Raw genomic sequence first — 24,546 nt, 5'->3', positions numbered from 1 at the left:
CTGTTTTCCTTGATGTCTGAACAATACAAAAAAAACATCCCTGATTTACACTTCTACAGAGTACCCAGGGACAAAGCATGAGGTGATGATACCCCCAATTTGAGCAAAGGCGCTGTATTCTCAATTTCCTGTTTGCAGTCTTAAAAGGCCTATTGTCTATTCTCAAAATTAATTAAATTTTATTTCATTGGACAGCTAAAAATAATAAAATGATAATGAGGAAAGAAGGAAAAGATACAGATCATTTGAAAGTAACCAATAAAATAAATATATTATAAAGACCATGGAATTATAGTACACTGACCATCAAATGTAACAATATACTTCCAATCAGTTCAAATAGTTACATAAACTGTGGAGTTTAATAATAATAATAATAATAATAATAATAATAATAATAATAATAATAATAATAATAATAATAATAATAACAGTAATAATTGAATTTTTTGATCCTGAATTACCTCCTAAATATCAATAGCCGACCAGCACTGCTTTGGGCCTGGGGAGAACACGATGTATATTTGTTATCACCAAAGTTTTCTATGTAGACCTCACAAACACATTAAAGTTTAATTAAAAGTATACCAGTCCTGTAAAATGCAATCTTAGATCATTGTTGCATCAGAAGAGATGTACTCGGCAGCAGTGTGTCGTCTAAGCCAATTTGACATGCCACTGACGCACACAATTTCTAGTGGCATACCAAAATTTGGTTTTCCCTGATCTCTTACTTTGTGGTGACTCACAAGAAATCACAGGGTTTTTTTTGTCATTTTGACTCACAACAACATAATTTGGCTATCATTAGCACACTGCTCGGCAGTCAAAAATCAGTCCAGATATTTTATTTATGTTTTTGATTGCAGGTTATGTGTGCACCTGTAGTACCGGCTGGCAAGGTATTAACTGTGAGCTTGACGTCGACGAATGTCAACAGATTTCACCATGTTCAAACGGTGGTGAATGTGTCAATTACGCCGGCACCTACCAATGTCAGTGTCCTGATGAATGGTTTGGAATGCACTGTGAGCTGGATTATCCCGAGTGTCAGTCCGATCCATGTCTGAATGGTGGCGTTTGTCTTGAACAGATCGGTCAGCGCTATTTGTGTAATTGTACTGAAGGTTTTACTGGTGACACCTGTGAAGTCAATATCGATGATTGTTTATCTAATCCTTGTCGAAATGGTGGGACTTGCCAAGATTTAGTCGCTGGATATGTCTGTTACTGCCAACAAGGCTACACTGGTAGGTTGACCCCACAACTTTCTATAATTTCATCTCTTATAGATGCTAGTAACTGGTAGGTTGACTCCCTAACTTCCAATAATTTATGATCTTATTACATGTACTGTTAAGTTGACTCCCTAATTTTCTATAATTTCATCTCTTAGTAACTGGTAAGTTGACTCCCTAACTTCCAATAATTTATGATCTCATTACACTTATGTTGACTCCCTAACTCGCTGTCTATGATTCAATCTCATATAGATAACTAGTAGGTTGACTCCTTAACTTCCAATAGATTTACCTCTTACTGGCAGTTTGATTCCCCAACTTCCAATAATGTGATCTCCTCTTGTATATTGACTCCTTAACTTCTAATGATTTAGCCTCCTACTGAATAGGTTGACCCCTTAACTTAACTAATTGGCAACCTACTAGTAGTTTGACTCCCTAACCACTAGTAATTTTACATACAAATTAAACAGAGCAGGTAGAATAGTACTAAAGTATCCAATATCGGGACCTCTTTTAGACTACAATGCAGGTGATTGTGTGAGATTTTTAAGCTGTCCATTTTTGTTTGTCCACAATCATTTCTAAGTGATGGAGCTAATTAATCAAACATGGCACAAATGTGATTGGACACTATGCAAACATATGCAAGTCGCTTTTCTGTACCTGGTTAAAATTTGCAAAAGTTTCTCTTGTTTTAAATCCAGACTCTGGAAAGTATAATTCCTTTGAAATAGAGCACAGTAAGTAATATTTATCCTTCCTAAATACTGACTTTGACATTTTCTCTTTTCACTATGCACTTACAATCTCTTTGTAGGTCTGCTATGCGAGTCTGACATCGATGAATGCCTGTCCTATCCATGTATGAATGGTGCTACCTGCATGGATGAAGTGAATGGTTATACATGTTTATGTCAGCCGGGATTTATTGGTTTGAACTGTCAGACTGATAATGATGAGTGTGCATTCAATCCGTGTCAGAATGGTGCCACATGTCAGGATCAAGTCAATGGTTATATATGTCAATGCCCACCAGGTTGGCAAGGTACTGCAAAAACTGCTCTGAGACTGTTTTTTTCTCAGAACCCGTAATAGCATTTTACATCATGCTAGGGGGTCAAAGTAGAACAAGAATTAATAATGATAGTAATAGTACATGGTTTATTAAAACAAAATTGTGACCCAAAATAAAATGAAATTGCTTGAGTTTACATATCAGTAAAATGAGCATGGTGAGAAAGAAAAAATAGGTTGATAAAAAACAGCCCCTGAAAGTCATAAAAATCCAATCAAATATGAAGCAGAATTTTGAAAAATTAAAATACCAGTTATGAGGAACAAAATGAAGGAAGGTCGATATCTATCTTTAGCAACTCGATACTGAATGCTAGGAACAGGAAATTTCTCCATAGCAACACTGCACTGCATAGTCAGAATGAGGACACCTTTCCTTAGCAAAACTGCACTTCAGATGGTAGTACATGTTACATGTGTGGTAATTAGAAACACCCTAGGCTAGTTCTACTAAATAAAGTGTCAATTGTCATTTCTTTGCTAGGTTCAACTTGCTCTGTGCCAGTGAATGAATGTGACTCTAACCCATGTCAAAATGATGCTGCCTGCATAGATGTATTCAATGGATACACTTGTATGTGTTTGCCAGGTTGGGCAGGTAGGTTATGATTTGATGAACATAATACCTCCACGTTATTACAATTCCATTCGCTCTGTATAAAGTTTTTAATTAATAGCCCAAACCCCTACCCAAATTGCGCTGACGAAAGTTCAGTCGCTGTCCTGCACAAATGATGTCTTGTCTGTGTAAGTATAAATCATACACAAAACACTGCTGTTACCTTATGATTGCAACTACATACCAAGAAATGGCCATGTTGTAGTATGGTCTTGTTTTCAGTAGTACGCCTGTTGACATGGATATATGGATGTGAAACTATTGTATTTCGGTTTTTGTTTGAAAAAGAAGTTGACTACATATAGGGTTTGATGACTGTGTACATGTTGTATGATGTAGGAAAATGTAAAGCATTATTCAAAACTGAAATGACAACAAGTAATTTAGCAAACAGTTGGCTGTAAGAATGAACGTAACTTCATTAAAAATGTAAAAGCTGACCTGGTGATACTTAAGTCAAAGAGTTCAGAAACCTATAGAGTTGACTTTTGTTGAGACGTCCAATTTTCTTTTAAAAATTTCATCAATATGATGACGTCATTTACTCTTTACAGATCCAGTATGCAGTACCAATATTGATGAGTGTAATTCCAATCCATGTCAGTTTGGTGTTTGTAATGATTTCATTAATTCCTACTCCTGTACATGTAATCCTGGATACACAGGTAAGCTTTCATCTAGGTTGTGTTTAAAGGGCCATGTTTCAATCCCGGGTTATTGCATTTAGTGTTATCTTAATAAGGATTACATGGTATTATTCCTCTGCTCTGGGTCAACTTTTTATAGAGCAATGCTAAACAACGGCTTTTCACACCTAGATGTTAATCCTAATACAAAGTAGCTGTTTAACTCTTGACCTTGTGTCGAGAAATAATTCAACAAAATGCTCTCGTTCCTAATAGAATTCTGATAATAAAAAATGCAGCAAATTCTGCTTAGTTATCAAGTAATATATGCTGTTCCCCATTATCTTATTGTTTTTTTCAAAAACACATCACATATGCATTAGCTGCTTCATCTTTATTTTGGAAAGAAAATCGCTTCAAATAAGAAATGAAATATCCTTACAAGGGAAAAGTTAAAGAGATACATGTATATTTTTTTAAAGACTTTCCAATACAGAAAAGTACAAATTATCAGAGTGTATTTTTCATAGTAAAATATTATGTTGGAAATAACTGTCATTGTGTTTTTCTTTCAGGGTACAATTGTAACATTGATATCCAAGAATGTATTTCTGATCCATGCAAGAATAATGGTATATGTACTGAACCACAGTTAAATATGTATCAGTGTTCATGTCCACAAGGTAAGTTTACATACAATGGTATATGTACTGAACCACAGTTAAATATGTATCAGTGTTCATGTCCACAAGGTAAGTTTACATACAATGGTATATGTACTGAACCACAGTTAAATATGTACCGGTGTTCATGTCCACAAGGTAAGTTTACATACAATGGTATATGTACTGAACCACAGTTAAATATGTACCGGTGTTCATGTCCACAAGGTAAGTTTACATACAATGGTATATGTACTGAACCACAGTTAAATATGTACAAGTGTTCATGTCCACAAGGTAAGTTTACATACAATGGTATATGTACTGAACCACAGTTAAATATGTATCAGTGTTCATGTCCACAAGGTAAGTTTACATACAATGATAGTGTTTATCTGATTCTCACAATAAATCTGTCCAGATATGTTGATCTTGGTAAAAGCTTTTTGCATTGAACCAAAGCAACTGAGAAATCGTAGTTCTCAACTTAATACTGCTTTTGAACCACTCTGTATTTGCAGGTGTTACAGGACGAAATTGCGATGTGGTCAACGTGGCTACCTTCTCTGGTGATACATACATAACATATCCATCCATACAAGATATAATTGGTATCTATGGTAACTCGAGACGTAGGAAACGAGCAGTTGGTCAGGATGAAGTGTTGACCATCAATATACAATTCACTACCCTGTTATCGGATGCTATCATTTTGTACACTTCAGGGGTAAGTCAGTGTGTAATACTCTCTCTTTTGTGTTGTGTGTTGATTGAAAAATCCACCCTGAATACAGGAGTGTATGTGTATACCTCATGCAAGCCAATTTGTGTTCATTCAAACAGAAGGTATGGGATTTCATATCTGCTTGTTCTCCATCACACTTTACACTCAGTTCTGCCGTCTTTGAAATATGAGTGACAGTGTTCAAAATTATCGTTATTTTCACCTATTCTTTCATCGATAATCTTGCACAGGTATATTCACCAATATTTTTCCTCAATCAGTTAGAAGCTCAGTTGAAAAATTCCCACAACATAAGGGTTTTGCCACTACTCAACTTTTGACTCATCGTGACAAGTGCACTTTTGGCAGTCCTGTATTGTCACAGGTATTTTCCTAGGCACAATGAAGTAATATTAATGGTATAATTACAATATAATATATGTCAACAATTCAAGTGAATTTTTACCAGTTAACCAATACAAATCAGAATCTATCAACTCGATTGGTTACTTACAGACACAACCAGACGGTTATCCAGATTACCTGGCCATAGAGCTATACCAGGGCAGTTTACGGTTCTCGTATGATGTCGGTGGCGAAACAATAGAGGCGATACTTGGACAGAGTCTGAACAATCTACTACAACATGCTGTCAAAGTGACTCTGATGGGTGGTAATGCTGAGGTGACGCTGGATAACAGAAACTGTGGTCCTGGTTTGTGTTCTGCATCACTGTCAACTAGCAGTGCTGGCTACGTAGCTCTCAATGGTCAGCTAAAAGTTGGAGGCTTAGAAATCAAGGCATACGCCAGGTCTAAACTTAGAACTGGTAATATGTTTATTGGCTGTCTACAGGTAAATACATGATAGCAATCTTTCATCATCATCAGGTCAAAGTTCATGTGAAATTAAGATACATAATGATGATAATGATAAAAAAGTATATATATAAATAAAAGAATGATATGATATTTAGATATATTTAGAATAAATAGCAAAGTACTTTCAAACGTTGCCAATGATAAGCACTTCTTTGTATTGAGGCCCTTATACATCACACTTATTATGCAGAAATAAAAATGATAGATGTACAAGCACAATATACAGTGAAAAATACTAAAAACATGATAATAAAAAAAAGTTCAACAGAGTTTGGAGATAGCAGGGGAAGGGATATTGCACTCGAGTTACCCCTCTCTTCCTCCCCTCACCTCAACCCCTCTAGATTTGTTCCTGTGAAATCCAGCACTTTGAGAGCACACATCCACTATTATTGTGTAGTTTGAAATTTGCAGCTAGTGGTTTCACAAGGACCCATCTAGTAACATACCAAGAGTCATTGCATAGTGGTGGCCAAGAAGAATCAGCTCTGTTCATATTATACGATAATTTTCAGGGATATTAGTTTTAACTTTAAAATCTATAAAGAAGATAAATGCGATTTTTTGTAATAATTTGGGGTTTCAATTTCATTTTTTTGCAGAATTTTATCCTGAATGGAAATGTGATAAGTCTTGATTCTGAGTCATTCAGTAGTTCATCGACCTCACCATTATCAAGAAAGAAACGTCAAACTGAGGGGTCACCTACTCCAGGATGTGATATTCAATATGGCTGCCTATCTAACCCGTGTCAGAATGGTGGTGAATGCATTGATAAATGGCAATCGTACGAATGTGAATGTGTGACTGGGTATAGCGGCATTAACTGTCAGTATATGACCATGGCCAGCTTTACTCCAAACTCATTCCTGCATTTTGCTGGTGATGCAAGTTCTAGGAGGCTGTCACTCTGGTTTTCAGCAAGAAATGATGTTCCCAGTGATGGAGTCATTATGTATATGGTAGGAATGCAATCTTTCAATTTCAAACCAGTATAATGAACTATTCAATTCTTAGCAACCATAATTATGGCTGTAGCAACCATGCAATGAATGAAATTATCTATTATGGTAATCAACATAGAATCAAAAAAGCCCCCCCAAAAAATTCAAGTCAGGACATTTTGTCTATAAAAGTCATGCGATGATGCAAAACTTTTTTTTTCTTTTTTTTTTAATATTATTAATAAGTCTGTCACTCAATCTACTACTTATGGCAGTTACTGCTCTTTTTATTTAGTACTTTGGAGCAAGTGTGTATGTGGGGCAGATGTCATTTTCTTGTTCATGATTGGCTCTGCAGTTATCTTCACTGAAGTAAACATTTGATGTCGCACTTGTGAACGTTCGTTTAGAGGGAGGGGAGGGGGTTATGTCTTAAATGAACGAGTTTTCTCATTGAGCTTGTGCGACATTGTGCAATCATCCTTACTAGAGCAGTGTTGTTCTCCCCAGTACTGTTGTTCTCCCCAGTACTGTTGTTCTCCCCAGCACATAAGAGAGCTCTGAGACTAGTATTACTTTTAAATAGTACATGTACTAGTTGGTTAGGTTTTAATTAACTTATAGATCAGGACAGGAGAAACTTGTTCTAATAGCTGTTGTACATAATTATTCAGCGAGTGCACTAAGCACTATAGACAAGATATAATGGTGTATTTATTATCTCCTTTGTGTTTTCATTTTCAGCCATCTGGTTTGTTGATAAGTCTTGACAATAATGCATTGAAGGTGAATGTGATTGGATTAGGTGGAGTTCAAAGTAAGATAGTTGGTAATGATATGGGCAATGGTCAATGGTATCAGCTCTCACTTACTGTGGATACAGTCGACTCAAGACTTCTAACAATTACAGGTTAGTTTACCTTAGAATTCTAATGGGTTCTAGAAATCAGTACAGATCAGTCTTGACGTAGAACTCCACTAGAATTATAGCCATTACAAGGCAGTGGTGTACTAGAATTACAGGCCAGTTTTGACATAGATCTCATTATGAGTTCAAAATCTAGTTTTTTCCGTAAAACGTAAGGTGTGGTCTAAAAATTTACAAGAAATTAATTATATGTTTTCTTCCAACAGTTTATGTACTTAGTGCTATCTTGTTACTCTGTTGAGAACAAACATTGAGGTTGGACACAAAATAGAGAAAACAACTTAAGTTATTGTTGTATGATTTCAGAACAATAATGTACTTGATATTAATATGGATTTATTTTATTTTTCAGTTGCCAAGGATACCAACGAAGTATTATACTCAGAGCCAATGTATTCCAGTCTGTCAGTCAGCCTGGCCTTACCATTGTTTCTTGGTCAAGTTCACAGTGATCCAACACTTGCAGTACTTAGAAATATGGTAAACACAGACCAAAGGTACGGTAGTAATAAACTCAAGTTATTCAAGGACAAGTACCCTAGATGACTTTAAATTGTGCCGTTGGTGGCGCTCTACACTGACAGTCTACACTGTGTGCAGCATACATTATCAGGGTTTCACCAATGATTACATTTTACAATCTGCTCGACAAACGATGTAATATCAAAAGGTCTATGTCAAATTAGAACTAATATTTAGATGAGGAAAATGATTGTATGACAGAGCTGTAGGAAACGTTTGGTCCTAAAGAGTATCTGTTAATCCCCATATCTCTGATAATGGTACTGAGAGAGCTTGGAATTGAAACATTGGGCTTTAGGAACAAAAGAAAGGCACTCTTGCTGAATACATAATTCTATCAAATATTAACCCAGGTACATCAGGTTACAAAGCAGTCATTTGATATGACACAATTCTTGACCCAAGTTACTAAGGGTCAGTACTTAGGAGTATTTGTCTTCCAAGTGTATGGTTTTATGTGTGAAAATAAGAGAACTGGTGATTCATATATTCTATGAAAATTAAATGCTGACATAATAATTACCATTATAGCACACACACAAGCCAGGTTGAAAGTAGTGTAGTTCCTATACGGTATCGTTACCATTTACACCTCCACTCACAGTCTAGTCAAAGTCGTTACTCTCAAAGTCCTGAGATGCATGAGATGGTTTTAGTTATAGAGACCATGTTGGCCTCCAGGTTGAATGTACTTGAAAAAAAAAATATGGGTTTTTATACCCTGGTCGATCTACATCACAACAACTTGAGAGTTATGTAGTGCTTGAAATATGAGTCAAAATGTTCCATTATTTTTCCTTATTTTTCTTAAATTTTGAGGTATGATATATCGTTCCCTAATGTCTTTCTTCACTCAGCCCACAAAATACAAGTGACCCAAGAGTTCTAACACTACCCATCTAGCAAATCGTAGTGACAGGGCCCCTTAGATCACTCATATTTTTCATGGCTGAAAAGAGTAAACTATTAGGGAATAATATCCAGTTGTCTATGTGTGATTCTTGATGTGTTGATATTATGGCAAACAAAGAATTTATGCAAGACATTATTTCTGGTTCTAGTTTCACAGGATGTATTCGTGATGTGACCTTGTCAGACCAGTTACTAGATTTGCAGACAGCTTCACTGTACACCCAGTTAGATCCTATACAAGCAGTACCTGGATGTGATAGAGAAGATGACTGTAGATCTGAGCCTTGTCAGAATGGTGGTATATGTATGGGTGCATGGTCTGGTTATAGCTGTCAATGTGCTACAGATTACACTGGAGTAGACTGCTCTGAATGTAAGCAATTATACTTCTCATGTATTTTTTCAGTGAATATTTGAAGTGCAGAGAATTGTTCAAAGACTTTCTCATATGGTATCTGTCTTAGTGTGTGTGTGTGTGTGTGTGTGTGTGTGTGTGTGTGTGTGTGTGTACGTGCGTGTGTGTGTGTGTGTGTGTCGTGTTAGGGTATGTGTGTGAGCTTGTGTATGTATGAGCATTTGTTTGTGTGTTAGTTTGTGTGTCTATAATGAATGTATGTGTTTGGTGTATGTATGTATGTCTGTCAATGTTTCTCTTTCTCTCTCCCTTTACAATGCTACAAATTCAATGCTCAATTAGTCTGGCCCTCACCTCCGGTCCCTTTGTGGTCTGAGAATAGCACTCCTAGTGGCCAAATCAAGCAATCTTTTGTCTTTCTGAGCTGAAATATGGTGTATTGAAAATATGCTAATTGTCAGTGTGTTTGTTACTTTACAGCTAAAGGTAGTACTTACAATGGTGATGACAGTATACTGAGTATGGTGGTTGATACCAATCTTATCAGTTATGGTGACAAGTTTTCCTTTGGTTTCCGAACCAGAGACAGTAATGGTGTTATCATCAGGATTGAAATGTTGTCTGTGTTTGGATCCAGTGTGAGATCATATTTTGTGTTCAGAATCAGGAATGGAACTCCAAGATTGGAAGTTGATTTTGGACAAGGTAACAATAGTTTCCTATCCTGCATTAATGTGTCGAGTGTAGTCTTTGACCAAACAGTATTCTTGAAAATGTTATATAGTATCATGTAACCTGAGGGACTTTTGTTCAACATGCAACAAACACAGACAGACACATACATACATGCATACATACATACATACATACATACATACATACGTACGTACGTACGTACATACATACGTACGTACGTACGTACGTACATGCATACGTACATGCATACATACATACATACATACATACATACGTACGTACGTACATGCATACGTACATACGTCCATGCATGTGTGCGTGTGTGTGCATACATACATACATACATACATACATACATACATACATACATACAGTGTCACGCGCGTACACACACACACACACACACACACACACACACACACACACACACACACACACACACACAATTATGCAGCTTAATTACCATTAGCAATTGCTGATAATACCAATCTCTATTCCTTACTAAGTAAGTACAACACCAATAGCACTGCAGTAAAATAATGTATTTCTTTATTTTACTGTTGCTTTCCACTTCATCATTCTGTGTGTTATTGTGTCACTGCAGGTCAACAAAATCTGGATATTCCAGTAATAGTTGATATAGGTGATTGGTTAACCATTGAGTGGACTAGACAACGTGATCAAATCACCCTGTCATTCCAAGATGTAGTATACAGTCTTCAAGGAAGCTATCCTATCTATCAACCACCAAGAAATGATATCATTAACGTCTACCTAGGAGCTGTGCCAGGAGGTAAAAAGTTCTCAATTTAAAAGTTACATAGTCCAAATTTAGACACCAATTTTTTTATCATTTTTAAATGAATTTGCTATCTTTAGGCAATTAAAAACAGTGTGTACAAAAACAAGCTGTCAGTGCACATATTTTGTGGAGAAAGGAAAACAGGGGAAAAGAAGACATCTGTGACTAATGATGTGTATGGCATATGAATGGTATATGAATTTCCTTCATTTGCATAGATTACCCACGATGCCTTTTATCTACCCCTGTTGTGATTTTAATTAAACATAAACTAATCTCATTTCGTTTTAAAGGTGTTACAGGTGAAGACTACATGAAAGGATGCGTACGTGACATACAGTTTAATGATCAAATGATCAAATATGTTAATGCAAGCTCTAGATCTGCTGGAATAATTGTAACAGAAACCAACGTTGAGGAAGACTGTGTAGGTGATGATGTTTGTTCTGTGAACCAATGTCCTACTAATGCCAACTGCATAGATCTATGGAATGACCATATCTGTACTTGCAAAGATGGATGGGAAGGTAGTCTATGTGAATTTAGTATCAATGATTGTATTGGTAAGTTCAAACTTCACTTTTGTATTTTTACAAACTCAAATTTGTCAATTTTACAGCAAAAATCATGAAACCTGAAACAAACTGTTGCCTGGATGGATAGAAATCGTACTAACATTGCTACATTTTATCATCTGACACGACAAAAATCTCACCACAGTTGCTTCTTTAATCATCTGGTGCCAACAACTTAACCAGCATCGCTACACTTTCTTTGTGCGTAGGGTGAGCTACCGTTACCAGCAATGACAACACATGAAGGTAAACCTAATGTTGGTGTGTTGATTCTGTACAATGACAACACATGAAGGTAAACCTAGTGTTGGTGTGTTGATTCTTTAAAGTGGCAACACATGAAGGTAAACCTAATATCGGTGTGTTCGTTCTGATATTTTTGAGACAGTTAATTAACTAAAATGTAACAAGTGTACTTTAGTTCTTGTTATGCCAGACAACAACATGTGGAAATGTTAATTAGATTTTATGTTGAGTCAGACGATAAGATTTAGCAGTGTCTCTAGATGTTTGTCTATCCTGACGATAAAATGTAATACTGTTGGTAAGATTTTCATCCAGCCAGGTGATGTTTTATTTCAGGTTTCGTGATTTTAGTTGTACCTAGCCTTCACATCTTGTTCACTTAGCCATCACTGACTGTTCAGCTTAGCCTTCAATAGCTGTGATAGCTATCGAAAGCTTATTTTTCACCAAAATTCAGTTTTGAGAGCTATTGGATAGCTATCCGAGAGCTTATTTAGCCTTCCAGTTTGGTGAGGGACACCACAGTACAATCTTAAATATCTTTTACCCATGTTATTTAATAAGCGACTGTTAATTATTACGTATGGACCAATGATTACTTGCTGATACATTGTATGCCCTTGCAATTTGAATTTTGTACACTATGTAAGTTCTTTGTAAAAAGTATATATATTATGTATTAATCCAAAGACAACCATTCTTTTGGCAGGACACCAGTGTGCTCACAATGGAACCTGTGTTGATGGACATTTGGGCTACACATGTAACTGTGCAAAAGGATATACTGGAGACTATTGTCAGGACACTATAAACCTTTGCTTTGACAAGCCTTGTAATGAAGACAATTCACTGAGCTGTATCCCACGTTTCCCTGAAGATTACACATGTGTGTGTAAAAGGGGATATACGGGTACAAATTGTAGTATTGATACGTTATGCTCACCACAGCCGTGTGAGAATGGTGGAACTTGTGTCAGAAATGCTGAAGGTACAGCTTATTCCTGTAGCTGTCCAGAGTATTATGAAGGCTTTTATTGTGAGAGCTACAATCCATGCTTCATACATTATTGTCAGAACGGTGCAGCTTGTGTTGCAAACGGAACAAACTACAATTGTGAATGTACAATTGGGCATTGGGGAAGATTTTGCAATGACATCGATTACTGTATATCTCAGCCTTGTGTGAATGGCGGACTATGTGAAACGCTACTGGAAGGCTATGAATGTCACTGTCCTGCCCACTATGAAGGAATCAATTGTGAAGTGCCAATTGACAAGTGTGATATCAACCGATGCATCAATGGGGGTACATGTTTCCATGATACAAACAGACCTGAGACAGAATTTGAATGTGTGTGTCTGGATGGCTATTCTGGTCTTACATGTGAGGTTGATATTAATGAATGTCTGTCCTCACCCTGTCAAAATGGAGCAACTTGTATTGAAAGCAGTGTTTCAAATGAGTCATTCTTTGCTGGTTATCAGTGTACCTGTGTACCTGGTTATACTGGCACTAACTGTGAAATAAATGTTGACGAATGCGCTAGTAATCCCTGTCAAAATCAAGCACAGTGTTATGATTTAGTGAACATGTACCATTGCAGCTGTCCCACCTACTTTGAAGGTACTAACTGTGACCAGGACATGAGAACTTGTGACTTGAATTTATGCATAAATGGAGCTACATGCAGTAATAGGCAAGAGGGTGATGGCTTTACATGTACCTGCCCAGTTGGTTTTGGTGGTAATTTCTGTGAAAATGAAATCAATTCCTGCTCTAAAAAACCTTGTTTAAATGGTGGCACCTGTAAGTATATACATAACTGCGTGTGTGTTAATTATCCTGACGTTATACTTGAATGTGAAGGTGATGCAGAATGTGAAGAATTAAACTGTCCAGATGGCTGCAGAACAAGGGAAGCAAATGAGCCAAATTATGAATGTGAGTGCCCAGCAAACTATGAGGGAGCCATTTGTCAAAATAATGTGGATGAATGTATCAAATATAGCAATCCACCAATATGTCAAAATGGTGGTACATGTATTAATAACGATGTAGCCTACAGCTGTGACTGTTCAAATACTGGATACAGTGGACCAAACTGCATACAAGATATTGATGAGTGCTTTGTGCTTATGCCATGTGTACCTTATGGTGAATGCATAAATGTCGCTGGAAACTATTCATGCGTGTGTGAAGAAGGGGTTATAGGTAGAAACTGTGATATTATAATTGACCAATGTGAACAGGAACCATGCTTAAACAATGGAACATGTGAAAGTCTGATTGGAAGTTATATATGTACTTGTAATGAGACTGGATATTCTGGTCAAAACTGTGAGGCCAATATAGATGAATGTCAGCGGAACACCCATGAATGCCAGAATGGTGGACAGTGTGTAGATACACAGGGGAGTTATCAATGTCTATGCAGTAAAGAATACACAGGTAAGTAAAAAATAGGTGAAATTAATCTAAAAGTATGTCAAAGTATGGTAAAGTACTAGTAGGTCAAAATATGTCAAAATTAGGTCAAAGTATCATAAAATAATGATAGGTCAAAATTTTTCAAAAGTATGATGAAGTATCAGTAGTCAAGGTATGGCCACTGTATGTTAAAATTACCCCAAAGTATGTCAAAGTGTGTCAAAAGTAGGTCAAGTTACCCCAAAGTAGGTCAAGCTGTCAAAAGTAGGTCAAGGTGTTCAGAAGTAGGTCAAAGTTACCCAAAAGTAGGTCAAGATGTGAAACGTAGGTCAACAGTATTCAAAGGTTAAAGTATGATAGAGTACGAAAAGGTCAAAGTAGGTCAAAGTATGATAGGTCAGAAGAGGTCAAAGTAGGATATAGTACAAGTAGGTCAATGTGTGTCAAAAGTCTTTGACTTTTGTGATATGACAAATTCACACTGTTCATCATTAATTTCGTCAAGTGAATGAGAATTGTAAGTAATTAAATGTATGCTTTTTCCTAACAGGTGATTTCTGTGAGCGAGCAGCACCAACCTCTCTAACACCAGCCATCTACATCGTCCCAATTGTAATCATCATTATCATCTTGTTAATTGTAATCTTATATTGTTGTTGGTATGTGAGGAAAACCAGGAGAATGAAGGGAAAGTACAATCCTGCCAAAGCTGAACTAGAAACAGGGACACCATTATCTAATATGCTGGATGCTGATACTGGTGAAAGGTTGATATAATAAATACACTCATCTCATTCTTGCCAAATGAACACAAAATTGTACAGGTGCAGCTCATTTATGAACTCAACTTTTGTTAATAAACTGTAAATAACTAAAGAAATGTGTTGATTTCATTGGGAACATTGGGAACAATTAAAGAATTACATTTTGTCAATCTGTAATGTAACTTTGATAATTTTTTAATAGACTTGTTTATCGATAATGATTCAAGATAACTGCCGTGATTTCAATATAAGATGAATTGAAAAGTTGCAGTCAATTTATACATACTAAAACAAAGATTTTGTCCTACAATAATTTTATTAAGGAGATCTTTTATCATTTCTGAAATACTCTACACTACTACACCTTGATATTCTATCCCTGTAAGGGAACCTCATGAGAATTAGAGAAGTTAATCTTCTTTCTCCCAACTTGTATTTACCCGGTAGTTGTATACAAACAAATACCCCCTTGGGAGAAAGAGGTTTAAATAGTGCTATAGGAATAGTAAAGTGACTGCCTGTGTAACCTTATGTCAATCCAAGTGGTAAATGTCTGTCTGTATCTCAGAAAGCAATTTCAAGGTGATGATTTAACTATAACTATATACATGTACCAATCTGACCAAGAAGAAGTAAGACAAAAATCCATAGCAACCATGACAATCTCCATAGCAGTATTAAAAGTAAAAAAAAATCAACTATTATTATCAGTAACAGGTTTTCTGAGAAAGCGTGTGTGTTTCAAAACAACATATCCCTATAAACAACCATGACTGCATGCATAGAAACAGTAATCAGCTGATGTGAATAATCTAGTAATCATGAAAAAGATGTGAACATTTCAGTTAAGAATAAAATTCTCAAGTAGCCATGACTGCAAGCACAGCAATAGCAAAATATATTTTATATTGTCAGTTTTGACATTAACATTGAATGTTTGAGTACTCAAAAACTTTGTGAAATCCCTGAAAACATAGGCAAAATACGAGAAGAAGATTTTCAGATAAGGCTGTAAGGTTCCTAAGATGGGAAGTTGCTATACATTGTATATGATATCAATTCTTTTAGCAGACAATTACAGTCATGGTGCCACTAAGATTCCAGTCTTTCTAGCTTAAGATATATATTTTAGTGGTTAACATTTCTTAGCAACAGTGACCAAACCCATAGTAACAACAAAAGTATTGACTGCTGTACTATGTTTTCTATAGTACATAACAAGTATATCACTTTGTTGTGTCTCATTGCCATTGGCAATTATTTTTATACAAGCCTTAAAGAACATTAGCATTTCGAACAAAACAGATTTGAACAAAGAAGAACATGTATTTTGCCTTTATTTATATTGCATAAAATGTATATTCAGAAGGTGGAATAGAGTGATGTAGGATAGCAAAAGAAACTTACCTTGACTTTTCAGTAGAATAATATTTTCTGGTACTTTATCCAAATTGTCTTTTTTTACCAGAACTTGAAAAGTTAAAAACTACCAAAATATTCCATCCATCTTTCCTTATGTTTTGGTTATGTGGTATTATGGATAAATTTGACTATATCCACCTCTCTAAGTTATAACAGAGTATTTGTATTGTAATGTATTTTAAAGCTCGTTCATTTTAAATTTAAACCTAATGGACACCTCCAGCTGTGGCTATAGGAATGTGTTCCATGTGTTCATCTGTGTGTCTTTGAAGTGTGTGTCATCTTAATCTGAAAAAAAATGTTATTTTTTTTCAATCATTATGTTTATTCTTTCCTTTAAATATAGCAATATGTAAGTTGTAACAGTCTTCCATGGACGATGTGACGTGTTGCTAGGTAAACTTGTCACTTCATCCATCCTGTCCAGAACACATAGTTTTTGTATTAATGCGATATTGAATAAAATCCTTCACATGGAGCATGGACATTTTACAAGTCTGAACATGTGCATGTGTAATATATTTATGCTTTTTTAAATAGTTTTTGTCATCATATATGTGTAATTGTGAATTAACCAAAAGCCGTTATAATTTATATTCAGTAATGTGAGCAAGAAAGATTTTGTATTGTTACCGTATTTGTTTGCTGTGCATACAGGAAACAGTACCTTGTGAATTCACTGTTTAATAACAACTGATCTATTAAATGAGATAAGATGTGTTAGTTTCATTAACTTTAATTTAGACGAAAGTGATATATGGACCTTGCAAGGCAACTTCTGTTAAACACATTGTCCACTGTTTCTATTGTTATTGTAATTAGTAAAACAATGCAACAGTCTGCAATATGTTAAACTGATGCTCCAAGGCTAGCTCATTATTTCAGCTTAAGTTTTGACAGTGCCAGCTCCATACTGATAGGTGAAAGTGAATGAAATTTAACATAGTATTTTTTACAAAACAAAGTGAATTCAGAAGGTCTCCTTTTCCTTTATACTTTCAAATTTAAACTTTCAAATTTAAACTTAAACTGTTTCAAATGTAAGTTTCAACAGTGTCTTTTCCTTTAAAAAGTACATTTTCCAATACAAGACGTTTTTGTATAGTTATGTTCCAAAAAGTAATGTTTTACAGGTACTGTTTAACTCACCTTGCTGTTCATTTTTAGCAAGTTTATATTACTCATAATACAACTTTTCTTTGAATCATTTATGTGTATATATTTGTAACTTCATAAAATTTTACCTGCAATAATGTATATGGAAGTATTAAAATATGTCACTAACATGAAATAAAGTGTTTACTTTCTTTCTTATTTAGCTATCATATACTCTTCAATGGTTTGTTATTTTATACATTGAACATTACACATGGGGTCATGAATTTCATTCACACATACTGGTATTACAATACTGTCTGTGTTGGTCTGTCTTTATGATTGGCTCTCTCTCTCCCTCCCTTCCTTCTCTCCCCTCCTCCCTCCCTGCCCTCCCTGAGAAGGATGTATGTATGTATGTACGTATGTACGTACGTATGTATGTATGTATGTATGTATGTATGTATGAAGGGAGTACATTTTCAATACTTACGGGTGTTTACAATAATGTTTGAAGGCTGTCTGTCACTTTGTTGAAAATAATAACACATCAGTCGCAAGATTTTGTTAGCTCTTTTATGCTAGATCTAAAATAGCATCAGAATTACATCAGTGAAATTATTTGTAGAATGTTAATCGTAAACCAATGGCTAGGTCTTGCACCATCTTGAATAATTAATATAGTCAAACTACAACAGAGTTATGTCTTCATGAAAAAGACACAATTCTAGTGTACTTGGAATACCTTAATTATTGAAGACGGCCTTGCACTTCAAAGTACACTCTCTTTCTTACACCCAGGTTATTTTATGTTATCAGCAATACTGATAACAAAATGCAACAGACTTGTAATTTCAAAATTCAAAGAATAAAGCTCACATACTGTTCAATTTGATTCAATAGTGTTTCCATATTTGACACCCGAGTTGGGATGTTGTGGGTGAAATTCTACATCCTTGAATTACGAAATCTTCACTCCTGCCCATAGGTGTTATATGATACAGAGTTTTACCTGTATGCCAACCATCCATTACATACTATAGTCTGTGCTGCCTTCGGCCATACAGGTAAAGCAGTGTATCCTGCAATTCTACAAGTACTTTGTGCTCCTGCCGAAAAAGATCTTTCAAGCAGTAACAAATTCAGGTGATTTATTGGTGTATTGCAAACTCACTGTCATGTAATTCTCAAGACATCTATTTATACTAATATTTGTCAAGGTGGAAACCATGTTTGGCAAAGTATGTATACATACATACATACATACATACATACATACATACATACATACATGACATACATACATACATACATACACGTGCTTGCATGCATGCATACATACATACATACATACATACATCCATCCACAGTGTTTTTTTTCTTTGCAACACTCCAATACAGATCCATTTTCAAAGTGCTACAAATAAACACCCATGCAATTTAAAATCAAGATGTGTGTACCAATAGTTATGAAGTGAGCGACCAAGTAGTTGTACTTTCATGCATTCGCTCTAGAGGAATTTCTAATAATTAAAGCTAATTTAATGATACATAACTCATAGAGTATATGAGTTGCCAATATCCATAATGCCTTGTCCGTATCAGTTGTCTTATCTGGTCATGTTCCGTCTATGTGGTGATGAAGCTGGGAGTTTTGTCCAATAAGGCTTTGTGATCTGCAAAAAAGAACGTCCAATAAGGTTTTTTTAATCTGCAAAAAAGAAGCCATTGCTCAAAGTTTTCAGGTCAGATGATTTGAATAAGTGTGTGTTTGCCGTGGAGATACAACTGCAGACATCGGACCGTTGACTAAGGAACCTGTTACAAACAGGGAAAGTAAACAAATGAATTGGCCTAATAACTCTTGGCACAGCATGTTGGAAATACAGAGACTTGTATTACAATTCATGATTTGATAAGAACAGTTGTATGGCCTCTTAACATAGGTCACGTTCACAAACAGATTTGAAGTTCCCCTGGCATTTCTTTTACATGCAAAGAGGCCATAAAACTGTTCTCATCAAACCATGAAATATAATACAAGTCTCTGCTGTTCCATCGTGCTGTGTCAAGTTTTATTTATCGAATTCATTTGTTTACTTTCCCTGTTTGTAACAGGTTCTATTCGTCAATGGCCTGATGTCTGCAGTTGTATCACAGTGTCTGTTTACCCCATTATAGGAATCTATCCTACATGTACTAAAAAGTCAACTTAAATCGACAATCAAAACGGACATACCTTCACATGATTTATGTGCCAACAATTTCATTTCTCCCAAACCATCTTTCCATTTATTGTATTTTTCTTGTTCAAAGAAACACCTAGACAACAAACATTAAAAGAGGTCATAATGATTTATACAATAACAACATTGAAATGTCAGATTATTACAAACAAGCCGGCTATTTCATTGCTATTTGCATGTCTAATGTGAATCTATTTGCATAATTAATGGTTTTAGCCTGCTATGTATTTTGTCATTATGTTTGAACTCGTTTCCTTAATAAGGGTTGTGTATGTTATTAAACCACCAGGCGGCTGCCATCAATAACTCAATGCCAAAGAAAAGAACCATACATTAACAGAATACCTAAACAATTAAGACAAATTTGCATGGAGAGCTAAGGTAGGGATATGGTAATTTAATTTACAAAACCATTAAACAAAGCGAAGTACCCAAATGTGTATCGAGTCGTCGATGGCAGCCAATCAGGTTAGCCACTTGGTGGCGCGTTAACATATACAACCCTTAAAGGGGTACTCCACTCCAGGAAATAAAAGGTATTTTTGGTAAACTCTGGGTTGTAGAGAGTCATTTTATGGTTTTATGTCAGTTACATTACGACAAGAAATCTGAAGTGAAAGTTTAATATTGGTCCTCCCTTGTTTAGTGGCTGCCCGTATTAGCCGTCAAACGTTGTCTCATGGGGCTAGCCTCATAAATATGCAATAGTTGAACACTCCATATTCAACAAATGCTGAATCAAGTCATGTGTCGAAATTATGTAAATGTACCAAGCAACACAACGCAAGGTAACTCATGAATATTCAATGTGTATGTGTTCCATACTCATATATTATAATGGTACGCTAAAGATACACTAGTTATACAAAATTGTGTAACACATTTACAAATAACAGTGAAACAGCAGATGTTTCTATAAAGATGATGAATGCCCAGTACAGGTATAGTCTACTTCGAAAAACAACAACCAATCTCCATACAAATGCCCAACAAAAAAATTGTGAAACACATTTACAAATAACAGTGAAACAACAGATGTTTCTATAAAGATGATGAATGCCCAGTACAGGTATAGTCTACTTCGAAAAACAACAACCAATCTCCATACAAATGCCCAACAATAGCTTTGAACTTTCAGCAATGAATACGTAGTCAAGGCCAATATCGTACACTAAATCGCAACCTTCAACCCCTTGTGTTTCACCTAGTCTTCGATAAAATACTTTGTAAGAATAAAATTTCAGACTTGGTTTGTAGAGGCCATGTCTTTAAATACCTGTTTATGTACGGTGTGAAATCCTCACCACATACAGGTGCGACCACTTCGTCAGTACAGTCATAGGAATTCAATTCACATGCAGGCTCGTCATTCGAAATGACACACTTGGAGAACAGCTTGCAATTCACACCTGGGTGCTTACATCGAGCTAAAATAGAAGATAATATTGTGTGTGACCTTGGTGTGATGGTTGATTCTTTTGGACTCATGGATGAGCATATTCGTTATGTTTGTAAGAAGGCGACTCATTCACTCTGGCGGTTGAGTAAAATTCGAAAACTGTTGGACCAGTCTAGTGCTGAAAAATTAGTTCATACTTTTGTTACATCGAAATTAGATTACTGTAATAGTTTGTTTTTCGGTCTACCTGCATATAAATTGAACAAACTTTAACATATTCAAAACTCTGCTGCTCGATTGGTGACAAGATGGAGGATTGGTCGTCAAGCTGATGTGAATTCAGTGCTGAAGGATTTACATTGGCTGCCAGTCGAACAGCGAGTTCGTTATAAAATTCTTTGTATTATCCTCAAAATTATCCGTCAAGGAGAAGTAGCGCCGAACTACTTGTCCGAACTTATCAGTATCGATCATCCATTACATAATACGAGAAAGAGTGTTGGAATCAGGCTGAATCCTTTCTCTATTAAAGATCATGGAAAACAACCTTCTATTAAAAAACGTATGGTGACAGGGCTTTCAGTGTGTATGCTTCTGAACTGTAGAATAGTTTACCGCTTGAGCTTCGACTACTTCAGAAATTTGCTCCTTCCAAGGAGTCTTAAAACGTATATTTTCCGACAATGTTATTGCTGATGTTTTTAAATTGATTGCTAATTTTTAAATCCGAGTTTGTTTTTAGAGACGCTTTCTGAATATTCATTGTTCTTATGCTAGATTTTGTTGTTGTTGTTGTTGTTGTTGTTGTTGTTGTTGCTCTTTTGCTAGTCTTTCTCATTTTGTAATGTTCAGACCGCTGAGACATGTTTGTGTAGTGGTAAATTATTATCATTATATGTTAATAATACTCTAATTTATACCGTCTACCATTTGTACATCACACCTGTGTTACACATGCACACGCACACACACACAACTTGCCACCTTTCACCTTTACACACCACGAAGATGGAGAAAATGTACTTTGCTATCGATGATGATGTGTTTTATATATATATATATATATATATATATATATATATATATATATATATATATATATATATATATATATATATATATATATATATATATATATATATCGTATTTCGTCTGATCTCAATGAATCAACTGTGTCAATTTACCAAATTTTTTCGAGGTTGATTGATTTTTCCAATCCAAACAACTACCTTGACAGCACTATATAAAACTATCGATCGACAATATTGACATTTCTGTTTGCGTGTGGTCAGCTACCCACCGTTGTACAAATCTGTTGAGTTTGTGTGTATGTGAAAGACCATGCCATCCGGAGCAATCCATACATTAAATATACCGTTCTGTTAGTAATACGTTGTATTGATCAATAGTTATAGTCCAGGCCAGATTTAAAAGGTAGTTACACGTAATGTGCTGTAAAGTTCTGTATGATTTTTTGTGTGTGAATTTTTCTTATTGTGTGTGGGGTTCTTTTGAAATCCCCGAGTATGTCAACTTCAAGTGGTTCACGAACTCTTTGGGATTTCCGGCCAGGTAAAAGTCCTGGACAGAATGTCAGGAGCTTTTCTCCAAAAAAAGAGAAGAAATACACCACCGAAACTTATTGATTATCAACATAATATGACGAATTTTCGAAGCACAATGCGTTATATCATTAGAGTCTTTCATTGTAGTTTATAGCTCTCTCTCTTTATCAAGCAACAGAGGACATGGTTTCCGCCTACTTTCTCGAATATATAAAGAACAGGTGGTATACCGAATGAATTGACTTCCTTTGAAGAAACATCCAGACGACGCAACGAGTATCTTCAATAAGTATTATAGAACAAAATTCATGTTAATGACTTGTCTATCAAGATTGAAATACGCCATCACTTTATTTGCACTAATCAAGCATTACGATTCGTGATACTTACAAATGCAAACGGCTGGTTTACTCGAATCTTCTGATAGCCCACAAAACGTACCAACACCACAGTGATCTGAGCCATGTGCTGTTATGGAGCATTCGTCTCCTTCTTTATATCCACAGTAACAATAGCAATCAAAGCTATCGTGTTCTTTCAGCAGGTCCATAGCTCTTTCATTAGGTGCCTTGCATTCACACATGTCCTCCTGTATACGGTAAACATATAGTTTGTTTCATAGGTGATTCAACCAACGCCTGCTAATTCAGGGTTTGGCTAATTTCGGTAAATCGTTGAAGAATGTACGCTAAACGTCAAGGCTTAATAACAGCAAGAAGAATGGGTTGTAGTCACATTTTAGTGCTTTAAAGACTGAGTTTTACTTTTCCCCAATTTCCCCCCAATTTTGTTTGCCACGCAGTAATACAGTATACTAGACTATACATAAATGTTAAGGGAATTAATGAGCCTGGTGTGTCATGTTTATATAAAACAAAGACATGTATTAAAGTTTTATTTCGCGATTTTTTTTCAAACAAAATAGACGAAGATTCGCCGTCAGTGAAAATTTCTAGGTTTACAGTATTCTTACAACGTATAGTGTCAAATCAGTATTCATACATACTTTGTGCTGGACAACTAATGTGTACTCACCTCACAAATTGTAAAGTCAAGGTGACCTCCTTGAGCGTATACGTAGTTACTCAGCGTAAAGAACGCCAGTAGTAACACGGTCTTCATCATGACTGCCTTGTGTCTGTCTTTTCGTCACCCTGCTGACGAAACGCGACTGAACGAAAAAAGAGAGTGAATGTGCAAAACTATGATTCAGATTTGAAATACGGACGTCATCGATTTTTTATACTTTTTAAATGACGTGTCTGTATTTTACAACTGATTAAATGTGTTGAGGACAAGTCAATATTGACCAAAAAAATGTAAAAAAACAAAACAAAACAATAATCGATTATGTCGTCCAATTCATAGAAAGTATGTGCCAGGTTTTTAGCTTCACATGGAAGTATGTACAGTATGATGAAACGACACAAGAGAAAACTGTAACCTATAATCGTGAACAAATTGCTGACACGTAGGTAATTTACTATATCATTTCATAGGCTGCTTATTTCGACGTGGCGCCTAAAATGCTTCATGAAAAATGTACACACTCTGCAAAGTAGAAGTTGTCCAAGTTTTGACATTTCAAAGTCATATAACTTTAATGTTTCGTTTCATTTGTAAAATCACATACATATTGGTTAATAACACAAAGAAAAGCTATCCAAAGGTACAAATATGTTTGACTAGGCTCTTCCTTTAAATAATTATATGCATATTATTTCAGCGAAGGAATCCCCGGCGTACTACATTTTTAGATTTCGACGAACAAAAAAACACCGCCAGCACTAGATAATTATCCTCCAACTAGACCGGCA

The 24,546-nt window shown here is 35.6% G+C and overlaps 2 protein-coding genes across 2 annotated transcripts in view; one reads left to right on the top strand and one right to left on the bottom strand.

Moving 5' to 3' along the window:
- The window catches only part of LOC144440997 (uncharacterized), a 34,206-nt gene extending 16,385 nt beyond the window's left edge, over positions 1-17,821 (top strand). The window contains exons 12-27 of the mRNA XM_078130502.1: positions 870-1,250; positions 2,062-2,289; positions 2,803-2,916; positions 3,492-3,602; positions 4,139-4,246; positions 4,747-4,952; positions 5,466-5,804; positions 6,433-6,792; positions 7,519-7,684; positions 8,055-8,199; positions 9,286-9,509; positions 9,972-10,196; positions 10,792-10,980; positions 11,283-11,552; positions 12,520-14,259; positions 14,789-17,821. Coding sequence (XP_077986628.1) covers positions 870-1,250; positions 2,062-2,289; positions 2,803-2,916; positions 3,492-3,602; positions 4,139-4,246; positions 4,747-4,952; positions 5,466-5,804; positions 6,433-6,792; positions 7,519-7,684; positions 8,055-8,199; positions 9,286-9,509; positions 9,972-10,196; positions 10,792-10,980; positions 11,283-11,552; positions 12,520-14,259; positions 14,789-15,015 — 5,033 coding nt within the window. The 3' untranslated portion in view covers positions 15,016-17,821. The remainder of the gene's footprint in view (positions 1-869; positions 1,251-2,061; positions 2,290-2,802; positions 2,917-3,491; positions 3,603-4,138; positions 4,247-4,746; positions 4,953-5,465; positions 5,805-6,432; positions 6,793-7,518; positions 7,685-8,054; positions 8,200-9,285; positions 9,510-9,971; positions 10,197-10,791; positions 10,981-11,282; positions 11,553-12,519; positions 14,260-14,788) is intronic.
- A 1,042-nt stretch (positions 17,822-18,863) lies between these two features.
- Positions 18,864-23,954, bottom strand: LOC144441134 (uncharacterized). Its single transcript, XM_078130667.1, has 5 exons — positions 23,765-23,954; positions 23,120-23,318; positions 21,042-21,192; positions 19,759-19,841; positions 18,864-19,195 (listed from the first exon to the last, which is right to left on the bottom strand). The coding sequence occupies exons 1-5, from the start codon at positions 23,852-23,854 to the stop codon at positions 19,149-19,151; spliced, it is 570 nt and encodes a 189-aa protein (XP_077986793.1). The 5' UTR covers positions 23,855-23,954; the 3' UTR covers positions 18,864-19,148.
- Positions 23,955-24,546: the final 592 nt, after the last annotated feature.

This window comes from Glandiceps talaboti, chromosome 10 (assembly GCF_964340395.1).
Source record: "Glandiceps talaboti chromosome 10, keGlaTala1.1, whole genome shotgun sequence".
NCBI lineage: Eukaryota > Metazoa > Hemichordata > Enteropneusta > Spengelidae > Glandiceps > Glandiceps talaboti.
The sequence above is the reverse complement of the archived record's forward strand: the minus strand, read 5'-3'. Positions and strand labels throughout refer to the sequence as shown.